Source organism: Rhynchophorus ferrugineus, unplaced genomic scaffold (assembly GCF_030347505.1).
Source record: "Rhynchophorus ferrugineus isolate W39M unplaced genomic scaffold, kcgeb_rfMv2 rfM2, whole genome shotgun sequence".
Taxonomy (NCBI): Eukaryota; Metazoa; Arthropoda; class Insecta; order Coleoptera; family Curculionidae; genus Rhynchophorus; species Rhynchophorus ferrugineus.
Window position 1 is genome coordinate 84338844 of NW_027472581.1, and position 13920 is coordinate 84352763.

Genomic DNA, 13920 nt, shown 5'->3' on the forward strand with positions numbered 1-13920 from the left:
GTACATACGTCATCAAGATGTTTGATCTATTGCCTGCCGCAATTGGTAAAATCGTTTCAGAATTAGACCATATTTTCCTTCTCATTTTATTCTAGTTAAAAAGAGATACAATGCTCTCTAATTAGTTCGAACACGTAATCGAATGATTCTGTCAAAGTTGTCCGGTTGTCAGACGTATGCATAATTTTTGAAAGCAATAGTGATAAGAGGTTATAACTCTAATCTACAAATAATTGTGGCTGTATATGTATATTTCATAACATTTTTGATTCATTTATTCAATTATTTTATTTAGATTAGAATACTGTTGTATATCAAAGCCCAACTGAACTAAAACTCAATGACAATTTTAGATGACGTATGCACAAAATAACTTTGAATAGACTATATATTTATCAGTCTATTATAAAGCCTATTTGGACTTATGGGGCTGCACTAAAACATCAAACCAAGTATTAATTTAATGATGCCAAAACATAATTCTTTGATTAATTACCAATGCTTATCACTAGTTTTTTAATATTTCAATTTAAAACATGAAAAACGTTACTAAATTACAGCAACGTGGAAGCAATACAGCTACTGGATAACATACATGCGCTGATTTATTTAATCATGATTCGTTCTGCTTGTATATTGATGCAAGTACAATAGAACATGTATGATGTACATTTGCATATGAAATAATATTTACTGAAAAATCTGTAGAAATTATCTATATAAGATCTATAGAAATATCTGATAATTCAAGAGTTCTTATGTATTGAAAAGGTTGTTGAAATGTGGGAATATTATATGAGATTATTTTCTAAAATTAACCACATTTAGACCTGATTACCGAAAATTAAGTGGGATTTTCGATATCAACAGTGATGTTTTTATTAATATTAATACGTATCAATAAGTATTGTATAATAAAATCACTTTTCTCCCATAACATACAATACAATGTTTGTTACTTTTGCTTAAAAATCTAACCGTGGGAACAACTGTGTGTAATTTAACACTAATATAATAGTTTTTTCAGTAAATATTTGCTGTGTATACAAATGATTGTCTGCATGTTGTTGATATTCACTTGAGTCTCGGACCAAAATTATCTTTTCCACTCTATGTTTCTCTCCGATTTCTTTGTTCCCATGCTATCGTCGCTGTACTTTTCAATAACTCATTATCATATTATACAACGCGAACAATTAAACCATATTAGGAATGATTCGATATTTTCAATTTTCTTAGTCATCGTTAGTAGATAAAATTGGTTTTGATTTTAAAGGTATCGTTTATCTACAAAACAAACACAAGCTACAATTAAAAGCAAGTTTGGAAACATCGATAATGATACAAGTTATGGTTTAATATTGCTGTTATATAGCGTGAGCAAAAAAAATTGCGAGAAAATGTATTTTCGCTTTGTTGAATTAAAGTAGTTTCAGGAATAAAGGAGTTTGTAGATTGTAGATCTCTTTGCAGATTTTGTTGACTGCCGCTTGTGAGTTTATAATCACTAGACCGTCGATAAAGACGTAGCAAACAATACGACGCGCTTTTTCATCGGGTTATGTGTTCATCTGTTTTTCAGCAAAAAAATATGCACACCGTGAACTATAAGCTTGAGATTTGGAGGCATTCAATTTTTTTCAATATTTACATATTGCATCTTCGGAATATTTTTCTATTTACATTTACATTTTCTCGCACTTGCAGGAGACTTGTAGTGAAGTAGGTTTAGGGAACGCACGAGACATCTTTCGCTCGCGGTTCGAGAGATCTTGTATTTCTTTAATATCTTTACAATGCGATCTGGTCTTGCTCAAACAAATGGGGGCACTGATAAAGAAACTATGTTGGTCTCATTTATTTCGGTTTTCCTTTTTTAAGCAGATAGCTATTGGATCTTATTTCACATTCGGAAGATATTTTTATGATGAGAAATGAATTTTCCATAACCAAACCAAAATGTAATATTCTCAGTCAATTATTCGAGCGCGAGCTACTAATATACATTGAGGTTTGACGCGCTTAAAAATTTTGAAAAATAATATTGGAAGAACAAAGAACGACTAAATTCTCAGCATTGAGATTGCCCGTCCCTATTTTACTAAAAATATCACCACTTTTAAATTCGAGCGTAACCAATCAGGAATTTATAAGATTATTAAAGGGTGAAGGGCATTCAAAATTCCAGGGAAATGTTAAAATAACTTCTCATTGTCCAGCTGGTATAAAACTGACACAAAAGATAATGGAATATGAAATATAATTCATTAAAATACACGAAGGGCATGAAAATGACTTGAATAAGTTATTTTTTTGTAATATATATTGATATTTTTAAAAACCTCTTACCAGTACCAATATAACATCACACCTTTAAATTTATGTACCAATCTAAAAAGTTTATTAAAAATAATATGTTTTTCTTGTAATGTTTAATAAATATATTTAATTTTTTTTGAGAAAATATTGATATATCTGCTAATAATATCGATATTATCTCGGCATGCCTACCTCATAGGTCGTGTCGCAAAGAGTTTATCGTATATTTGTAGAACTATATATTATTATACTCCTCAAATATACGAGCTTCAATTTAATATTGATTAATAATAACGTATTGTTTTATTTTCTCTTTTTTCCTTTCAAAATTATTTTAAAATTAAATATGTGTATAAACATTTCTTCATATTATTTTCTTCATACTACAGAATATGAAAATTGTAGGAAAGAACTGGCAACATTGTTAATTCGAATTTTTGTGCGCATGGCAGGATCTTCAAGATTTAGAATTATTAGACGTTTTCGTGTCGTCGTCTTTTCTTGATATTCTGTTTTTTGCTTGTTAAGTAAGTTTATTTCGTTTTGAAAATAAAGAAAACCAGCCATGATTTCACTGCAGTCTTACTGACTGAAGTGCTAGTTATAAAATGCGTAAGGCTTAAAACAGAAACTTTCAATTTGTTTTCAAACCATCTTATTTAAACATTAGCAGATGCTAGACCAATTTCTTCGAGTATCCAGATTATTCACATTCATGATATGGAAATATTTATTGTATACACAGGCGGTTTTATCAATTTTCCCTCGGTCTATCAGTTTTAAGCCCATTTAAGTGAAAAAAAAAAAGATAAGCATTCATTCTTGTACTTAATAAATGTTTTTCTTAAATTACGTGTTCTATTATTCCACCAAAATATCAAGCATTACGTATTAATTCAGCTTCAAGGATGATCTGATATTTTTCGAGACACAGTGTAGGATGTCAGCGTCAAACAGATGAACCAACTTTTTGCTAGTATATAAGCGACGCCGTGCAGTAGCCTGACGTTGATTGCTCAGGTGGGACCGGTTTCGTTCGGCTTGGTAGCTAGCGTAATTTGTTGTTTTATGGTGACTTTATAGTGATGGAGGACCTGAAGGAGCAGCAGCGAAAGTTAATCGGCGAAGTGTCGGCCAAAAATGGTTTCTTGGACTATGAAGTGATCGCGAAAACGGTGGCTAGCGAGGGGGACGGATATATGGGAAATCTGATCGGGTTGAATATCGTCGACCGTCACAGTGATCGGAAGTTATGCCTGGTCATGAAGACGGCTTCCGATAACGAAAAACTTCGACGGATGATCCCCACCAGGGAGATGTTCTTGCGAGAAATGTATTACTACGAAACGGTTTTTCCTGGTGAACTTAGGGGCACTTATTATAGGGGCAAGATTATTCATTATTTATTTTCCAGAACTGATGAAGTTCCAGGAAAAGTACCATATATCTGAACCGTTCAAATCGATACCGCCTTATTATGGATCGGTGAAGGATGACAGGGCGGAGGCGATATTACTCGGAAACATCAAGGAAAACCAGTACAAAATGGTCAACAGGCGCGAACCAATGGATGGGATTCACCTGACCGCTGTGATTAAGGAATACGCGCGTATCCATGCGTTATCTTTCGCTATGCATAAACTAGAACCGGAACTTTTTGCTAAACTTACCGAACCCATAAAGTAAGTACGGTGGACGCTCGTTAATGTGAAGAAATCAAGTGTAATTCACATTATCGATATGGTTATATGAGGCCTATAATTTTTTTAAAATTAATCTCCTAGAACATCAACAATCTGTCCGTGGGCAATTATTATAGCAGGACAATTGAAAAGTCCCCGGCCTACCATAGTAAAACACATTTTTGGGCAAAATTAGTTTTTTTTATTCAACATAATTCCCTTCGAGGGTGATACACTGATTATAGCGACCCTCCATCTTTTCTATACCATTTTTGTAGTACGATTTGTCCTTTGCTTCAAAATGGGCCTCAGTTTCGGCGATCACATCTTCATTTGACGAAAATTTCTTACCAGTGAGCATTCTTTTGAGATCTGAGAACAGGAAATAGTCGCGAGAATTCGGTGGATGAGGAAGTAATTCGAGGCCCAATCCATGGATTTTTGCCACCGTTTTCACTGACTTGTGACATCCTGCATTTTCTTGGTGAAGCAGCACTTCCTTTTTCTTCAAATGCGGCCGTAATTCGGCGATTTTGTCCTTCAAACGGTCTAATAACAATATGTAATAGTCGTTGTTGATGGTCCTTCCTTTTTCAAGGTAGTCAATGAAAATTATTCCAAGCGCATATCAAAATACACTATAACCTTTCCAGCCGACTGTTGCGTTTTTAAACGCTTTGGAGCGGGTTCATCGTGTGCAGTCCACTCGGATGACTGTCGATTAGGCTTCGGAGTGAAATGATGGAGCCATGTTTCATCCATTGTCACATATTGATGCAAAAACTCGAGTTTATTACGCATGATCATTTTCAAACACTGCTCCGAATCATTAACTCGTCGTTGTTTTTGGTTAAAAGTGAGCTTGCGTGGCACCCACTTTGCACAGAGCTTTCTCATAACCAGATATTCGTGAATATGATGTACATATTCAGTTGATATTATTAGAGTGTCTGTTATTTCTTTCAATTTCAATTTACGATCATTCAAAATCATTTTGTGGATTTTTTAAATGTTTCCGTCGGTAACAACCTCTTTTGGGCGTCATTGCATTCATCGTCTTCGGTGCTCATTTTACTACGTTTAAACTTAGCATACCAATCTTTGATGGTAGATTTTGCTGGGGCAGTGTCCGGAAACTCGGTATCAAGCCAAGTTTTAGCTTCAACTGTATTTTTTCCCTTGAAAAAGCAATTTTTTATCAATACGCTAAATTCCTTTTTATCCAATTTTTTCACAATAACAAAATTGCTTCGTTCAAAATGCTATAATTCACAAACTAATTATCCGACAGCTGTCAAATTTATACACGCGTCTTTTGGGGGTTAAGGCTAACTAAAAAACATATGGATTTAATTCTAGTAGCGATATGTATGTATGTTTCTGGCCTGGAACTTTTCAATTAACCTGTTATTATCAATTCATTGTTAACTTATCTTTTTTTTCTCGATAAGTATCCGGTTAGTTCGAATCAGTAGAACAAGTTCTAAAGGGACTATCCTTATGATCTCGCCGAAATCTTACAACAATATATGCTGATTTTTCTAAATTAAAAAGTAAAGATGCTATTTTCAAATGGTTCTAATCTTCTAAATGTATGTTTCAGTAAATATTTTAATACATAATATTGATATTTCATCTGTGGAGCTATCTCTTGCTAATTACATTTATTGACAAATTTTATACTTAAACGATAGTAAACAATCCGATTGCTTTTATATATTTTTTATACATATTTTCTAGACTTAACGTGATGGTTGAATTCGAAATGAAGAACCAGGAGAAAGGGCAGAAGAGTAACATGACTGCCGATAGTTTTAACACCTTCTTCGAGCTAGTTTTTCAAGCACTCGAGGGTCGTGACAAAGAACTGGCCGCATTTAGACGATATGCCGAAAATGCATTCCAGTTTATGTTAATTTTTTTTTCGCAACCGGAAAAATGTAACATAATTTCCCATACGGATTGTTGGAGCACGAATATGCTGTTTAAATATGAGGTAAGATGAGGTACAAAAAGTAAGCTGGTCGACACTTTTTTCTCGGAAATAATGCATGAAAAAACGTTAAAATTGTTATTTACAAATTATTAATTAAAAATTTATAGTAATAATAGTTCCGTCAAACATTCATGATAGATGTTAGTTGATAATACAAAAGAACAAAAGATTAAATAAATTAAAATAATAAAAGCAATGTAGTCAAATCTAAGTATAGTTCTTTCGAATATAGGCATTGCCTTCGAATTTTGGTCCTCCAGGATGTTCTTTACCGCCGACATTAAAACTACGACGTCTAAATCGTTGAATTGAACTAATACCGGCTATTGGGTTAAGGGAGACCAACTTCATCATAAATTTTAATATGTCTTTTATGATCTTTGGCGGTAGATTTCTTCAATCATCAAACAACAAAATCACTGAATATCGAAAATTGTTTATGTCCTCTGATTAGGATGTGCACATTCCATATTACTCGTTAATACTAAGCAGACAATTATTATTTTATGATAGATAAATATCAAAACAACCGAATTTAATAGTTAGGTTAGTTGTTTACATTGAAACATCCATTTTGCATTTTCGTCATAGATATCGCTAATTAAAATACATAAAAATACTATGTTTGTGGTTCTGCTTCATGTTTGTTTAACTATGTATTTAAGAATAGAGCTACATTATAACTACATATATAGTCTATCTAAAGTTATTCTGTACCTACGTCATCTAAATTTGTGACGTCAAAACATCGCAATGTTACCGTATCAACCCTGAGTTTTAGTTCAGACCAGTTGGCTTTGACATATAGTAAAATTCTAATCTAAATGAAATAATTAAACAAAAATACTGTTATCAAATATAATTTATTTTAACATCATAGTAAATCCTTTTTTTATTACTCTGTGATTCCACAATCTGCCCTAGAGGCAATAAGTATTTCTTATGTCTATATTATATAAACATGGCATGTAGAAAATCACTTCATTAAGCGATCTCCTGTATAAAACATTATCTTAATTAATTGGTCTTATTTTAAAGCTTATTCTAATGTCTATATATGTCCAGTAATCAGATCAGGTGGAGTTAAACGTTTTAGTCTATGCATTTCACTATCACGACGCATATTTAGCTGGTTAGCGAGTATGTTGGCATGCACTAACACTCTTTCGAAGTACTTCAAACACGTTGAATTACACTCATTATAGGTTCAAGAGGAATATCACGTTGTACGACTTTATTTGGAATGTAGTGCGGAGCATCAACAATGGCACGAAACCCTTTATTTTGGAACCGTTGAATGATGTATATATTAGTTTTGCTAGCGGTACCCCATAGTTGGATTCCATATGACCAAATAGGCTTGAGTATAGACTCATACAGCAATACCTTGTTATCTAATGATAACTTGGATTTACGCCCGATGAGCCAATACATTTGATAGTTAGAGAGTATGTGATTCTTCCAGATTAGGCGTCGATCTAAGTGCATACTAAGATATTTAACATTCTCGGCTTGGGGGAGTTGACGATGATTGATATTCACTGGTGGACATGTTCTTCTACGTAGGGTAAACGTTACATGGGTGGATTTTGTTTCATTGGCTTTAATGCGCCATGTTTTCAACCATAATTGTATTTGCTCCAGGTGGGTTTGTAGGTTTATTGATGCTGTGACTAAATCTTCATGAGATACCAAGATTGCTGTATCGTCTGCGTATGTTGTCTCTTAAGCTCTTTTGTTATTTTCCACAACGAATAGTCTGTAGCCTCAGTTGGTGTCAAATTCTCTAGGTATTCTTGAATGCTTTGGTTTTGTTCATTTTGGATTAGTTCTTTCAGCTCTTTTATTGCCCTATGAAATTTTCTTTTATTTTTTTCAACCACTTGCTGTTGCCAATTCCGTCGTAACTTTTTTCTGCTATCTTTTTCTATATTATACATGATATAAGTGTATTTTTTCTTGGAAATGTTTCACTGTTAGGAGTCGCGGAATATATTCCTCCTGTATATTTTTTGTAATGTGTATTGCTGCTATTTCTATATCAATTTCAGTTTGTAACGGTAAGATTAGAGAGATGTTTCGGTCTAAGTTTTCTCTAAATAAGGGCCAGTTAGTTCTATTATTGCACAGAAAAGGTGGTGAATGATTAGAAGACAGGTCGAAACATGATTCTGCATGACATTTTTTTATATCAATATTTTTTGTAATACAGAAATCTATAGTATCTGGTTTTTTATTTCTGTCTGAAGGCCAATATGTTGATTCACCAGTTATGAGAGATATGTTGTAAATTATCTGTCTGTATTGCTTTTAGTAGTTCTCTACCTTTTGAGGTTATTATTCTTGAACCCCACATTAAGTGTTTTGCATTGTAATCTACTCCGGCTATAAATCTATTACCTAGCGTATTGAAGAATTCTTGACAGTATTCTGCTTTGTTGTTATGTTTGGGTGGGCAATAAAAATAAATGTTCCCTCGGATTTTGGCCTGAATGTATGGTTCTGGGTGTTCTTTCGTCTAATTATTTTACTAGAACTTTAAAGTGCTCCGCTGCGAACAATTGGATTTTTTTTGTTTCATAACCATAGTAAATCTAATGCATATATAATCGAAGGACTTAATTGTTGTTTTAATTAAGTACAGGGTTAAAATAGTTTGTAGGTTAGGGTTGTGTTTAACTCTTTTCCATATCACCTATGAGTTAGAGTTCTAGACGTGTTTGTAGTTATATCCCCTGGAGGCTTAATCCACCTAATTGACAGTTGTATATCCAAATAATATTTAATATATAGGCACATATCTGTGCACATACATCTTGTACAATAACATTTCCTACAGCTATCATATACTCATTATATAGCCACGTTTACTTGTTTTCACTCTCATCACCATGTCTTAGAAATTAGCAGCATTGAATTATATCATATTCAGAAAGTTTCATTCAAGTGAATAACTAAGCTGTTAATTAAAATACAATCTATCTAACATTTGCTAAGAATTGTCAATTTCTTCCTCAATGTTTTTGATCGAGTTCATCCAAACCGGAGGTGTTATTAACAATTATTAATAAATTTTATGACTAATAAAACCTAATCAATTGTTATTCTCTCGTTTTTCCGTCAACTTTCATTGTCATAACATTATTATTATTATCATCTTGGCATGAGTGACCATTGTGTATATTGGTCCTATTCTGAAATATCCATATCTCATCTAAATACATAAATAATAAAACATTAAAATAATAAGTCTTCCTTCATTTGATTATATGATTTTAAAAAATGGATTTTTATAAGCAATATCGTGTAGTTCCATTAGACCTCTTCGATACTTTTCAGAATAACAGTTTCCTTTGAAATAATTGTATTAAATTATGTGTGTATTGAAAAACCACTCACTGTTTTTATACATTTCATATATTGAATCTGTGATAGAGCTAACATCAAGCTGATCTTGATTATATTTTTCATTTTTGGAGATATTTCAGTGACCTTGTCCATACTAATATTCAGTATTTAACAGTAAAAATATTTACCCTTCTAACGAATTTTACTGACAAGGGGCGTCCTCTATTATCCCATACCTGTCCAAAGTAACTCATTAGTGATGCAATCTGTTCTGTCTGGTTTCGGCATTTTCAATCAGCGAATAAGCAGCGATTTTAAATGTATCAAAACAAGCAAAGAATATTTTGAGGGAATTTGAAGACATTTGACAACCGAACGACTTTTGCAGGCTCATTCCATTACATGCTCGAACGTGGCAGATAACATTGTATCTCTTTTTAACTAGAATAAAATGAGAAAGAAAATATTGTCTGGTATTAAAACGAATTTGCAAACTGCAATAGGCAATACATTATACATACTGATAACGTGGTTCAATGCTATTTTGGATAGAGGATGTATTAAAATCTTAATGTTTATAATCTGTATTTTAGGATGACTTCGTTGTACTTCTGTGTTATTACTGTTGTTTTTTTAGGACGAATCTAAACCTGACACGCCAACCAAAGTATGTCTCATAGACTGGCAATTAGCATCGTTGTCATTCGCGGTGTTTGATATAGCATATTTCTTTTACATATGCGCGGGGAAAGAAGACTTGCACAAGTACAAATCATATTTGGACATTTACCATAGCACATTGAGTGATAGAATTCGCGACTTTGGACTGGATCCTTTAGAAATGTATCCAGTAGAAGTATTTGAAAAAGATTGGAAAGAGTATTCAAAATGGGGTAATTGAACCGATTACCATCATTTTATTAAATCATTTTTTAATGATTTGTTTGTTTTTAGGAATATTCATGACCATTATGATGTTACCTCAGTCGTTAAGTGAAGGCAAAACTCACGATTTTGAAAAGATGGCCGAGAACGGCGAGAACATTGCAATAAGGAAGCACAAGATGACGGACGAATTCAAGAAAAGAATAACGGACTTAATAGAATTTGTAGTAGAACAAGATTTGTTGTAAATTAAATTAGTTTGATTGACTATTCGTCAGTACTGTATTTTCTAGTAATTTAATAATCACTTTCGGTAAAGCATAGCTGCTTTTTGTGGAGTGTATACCATAGTCATGAAAACTCAATTAAATTATTTTAGCGTTTAAGTATAATAAAATTCTAATGTATATAAAATAATGAAAGAAAAATTATGTTATGTATGTCTAATGTAAAGTATTATTGAAGAACTTAAACTACAGTTAATTATACAGCCACAACAGTTTATAGGTTAAAGTTTTTTATTTTATTTTCATTGAACTCTTTTCCATTCCACCTATAATGTTGCAGTAAGTTCTAGGTACCTTTTTTACCTAGTGGTATCCTCTGGGGCCCTAATCCACCTAATTAACAATTTTATATCCAAATAATGTATTTTATTGTCATTGGAGAGCATCTTCAATATTTTACGTTTAATTCTTGTTTCCTTCGCTGCAATGTTTCCTTGTCAAGTCATATTGATATGTATATAATTCTCTTTATTGTCTTTTGTTGTTAACCTGTTGTTGTTGTTGTTTGTCCTGTTAACATTATTTTTGAAATTTTTTTTACAGATTTTTTCTATAATTTTTGATTTATTCACTTAATTTTCCTTAATGCATTTGCCATATGATCGCTAAAAGAATTAGTATCATCTATGTTTGCTTAGAAACATCAAGCTCCCAATACCAATGAAAGCAACTGTGCAAGTTATACTAAAATTTGTTCATCTTTACGAAGATCCAGCATAGACGATCAAAGTCCGATCTATTCTGAATGCATCTTGGCTAAACAAGAAATCTTCATCCCATTGTGAAGGTGGCATCTTCCCTTTTTGAAGTTTCTTATTTTCTTGTGTCTATGCCACTGAACTCCTTGTAAACAGTTGGGCCGATTTTGATGAAATTTATGGTATATGTTTATGCGGATTAGAGAATAGTTTAGATTTATAATAGGACCCGGTAGGTGGCGCTCGGGTTCGGTTTGATATAGGGTTTCAGAATTTTAAATATTTGTCCGAATAATAGTCCAAACAAAAAGTTATTGTTCGGACAGGACAACCTCTATTGGGGTAGCTTATAGGTCAATTGAAAAGTCCCCTTCATGACACATATATGGCACTACTAGAATTAAATCCATATATCTTTTAGTTAGCTCTAACCCTCAAAAGATGCGTGTATAAATTTGATAGTTATCGGATTATTACTTTGCGAATTATAGCATTTTGAGTGAAGCAACTTTTGTTATTGCGAACAAAAATTGATAAAAAGGAAGTTCGCGTGTTGATAAAATATTGCTTTTTGAAGGTAAAAAACACAGTTGAAGCACAAACTTGGCTTGATGCCGAGTTTCCAGACACTGTTCCAGGAAAATCAACCATCAAGGATTGGTATGCTTAGAAGTTTAGACGTGGTGAAATGAGAACCGAAGACGGTAAACGCAGTGGACGCCCAAAAGAGGTTGTTACCGATGAAAACATTTAAAAAATCTGCAAAATGATTTTGAATGATCGTAAATTGAAACTGAATGAAATAGCAGACACTCTAAAGATATTAACTGAACGTGTACATCATATAATTCATGAATATTTGGGTACGAGAAAGTTCTGTGCAACGTGGGAGTCGCGCGAGCTCACTTTTAACCAAAATTAATGACGAGTTGATGATTCGGAGCAGTGTTTGAAGATGATCAAGGGTAATAAACCCGAGTTTTTGTGTTGATATGTGACAATGGATGAAACATGGCTCCATCATTTCACTCCGAAGTCCAATCGACAGTCATCCGAGTTGACTGCACGCGTCGAATCCGCTCCAGAGCATGGGAAAACGCAACAGTCGGCTGGCAAGGTTATGGCGTCTATATTTTGGAATGCGCATGGAATAATTTTCATTGACTAACTTGAAAAAGGAAAAATCATCAACAGCAACTATTACATAGCATTATTGGACCGTTTGAAGGACGAAATTGCAAAAAATAGCTGCATTTGAAGAAAAAGACACTGTACCACCAAGACAATGCACCGTGTCACCAGTCAGTGAAAACGGTGTCAAAAATTTATGAATTGGGCGTCGAATTGTTTCCTCATCCACCGTATTCTCCAGATCTGGCCCCCAGCCCCCATTTCCCGTTCTCAGATCTCAAAAGAATGCTCGCTGGGAAGAGATTTTCGTCGAACGAAGAGATGATCGCCTAAACTGAAGCCTATTTTGAAGCCAAGGACAAATCGTACTACAAAAATGGAATCGAAAAGTTGGAGGGTCGCTATTATCAGTGTATCACCCTTGAAGGGAATTATGTTGAATAAAAAAAAACTAATTTTGCCAAAAAGATTTGTTTCACGTTGGTCTTTTCAATTGACCTGTGAGTATATAATATTGTAAATATTTTTTTTGTTTTATCTACGTAATGAATTAATTGAACATGTATGTAGATTTTACCGTTCAGTATATAAATCACTTCATTAAGTGATTTCCTGTATAAAATACTATATTAATTAATTAGTCTTATTCTAAAGCTTATTGTAAAGTCTATATATGTCCAATGATCAGATCGGAAGGTGTTAGACGTTTTAGTCTACGCACTTCACTGGCACTTCGCACATTTACCTGATTAGAGAGTACATTGGGATGCACTGGCCTTCTTTCGAAGTACTTCACACAAACCCGTTGAATTACACTCGTGCTGTATCTCTTCATTTGAAACATAATATGCAGCATCGACAATAGCACACAACACTTTATTTGGGAACCGTTGGAATAATACATTTGGTAGATTTTAAGTTTAAGTTATTTCTGTTTGGCGAGTATATGCTTTTTCCAGGTTAGGCGTCGATCTAGGTGCATATCATTCTTTGCTTGCGACCCATCGGCCATATCTTCGCTAGTGTAATGGTAGCCACTGGTGTAATAATGTTTATGTATTAACTCTACTGTTTTTCTATTAAATGCACCTCACTATACTATACTACAGAAAATCAAATGGTTTGATACTTTTGAGTCTGTATCCTGTTCTAGAGATCCAAGGGTTGTATTACTTCGATATTGAAATAATAATGGAGAATGCCCTCATGTATCCTTGCAATTCTCTTGATTTTCTGGCTGACAGTCGGTGTCTGAAAGCCTCGATATAAGTAATCAGTCCAATAGAATCTTGGTATACCTACAATACTTCTCAGGACTTTGTTTCTTATTTATTATATTATAGAAGATTAACATTATACCAATAAACTGTTTTATATTAGAGAGGAAGTAGGTTAATTTATGAATTCTAGTATATATAGTATACTTTTTAAATATATGAATAATTTTTAATATTATACCTCTGGTTTGTTATTGTAATGTTTATATATTGATAAATATTAACATATTGTTTTATTTTCAAAATAATTTTAAAAAGATAGATGTTTATAAAAGTTTCTTCATATTATATATTTTT

At 33.1% G+C, this 13920-nt stretch overlaps 1 protein-coding gene across 1 annotated transcript; it reads left to right on the plus strand.

The window, feature by feature from the left end:
• The first annotated feature begins 3306 nt into the window (after positions 1–3306).
• LOC143191518 (uncharacterized) lies at positions 3307–10734 on the plus strand. The gene is made up of 5 exons (XM_076396693.1): positions 3307–3678; positions 3734–4001; positions 5742–5997; positions 9983–10238; positions 10300–10734. The coding sequence occupies exons 1-5, from the start codon at positions 3405–3407 to the stop codon at positions 10476–10478; spliced, it is 1233 nt and encodes a 410-aa protein (XP_076252808.1). The 5' UTR covers positions 3307–3404; the 3' UTR covers positions 10479–10734.
• The last annotated feature ends 3186 nt before the right edge of the window (positions 10735–13920 follow it).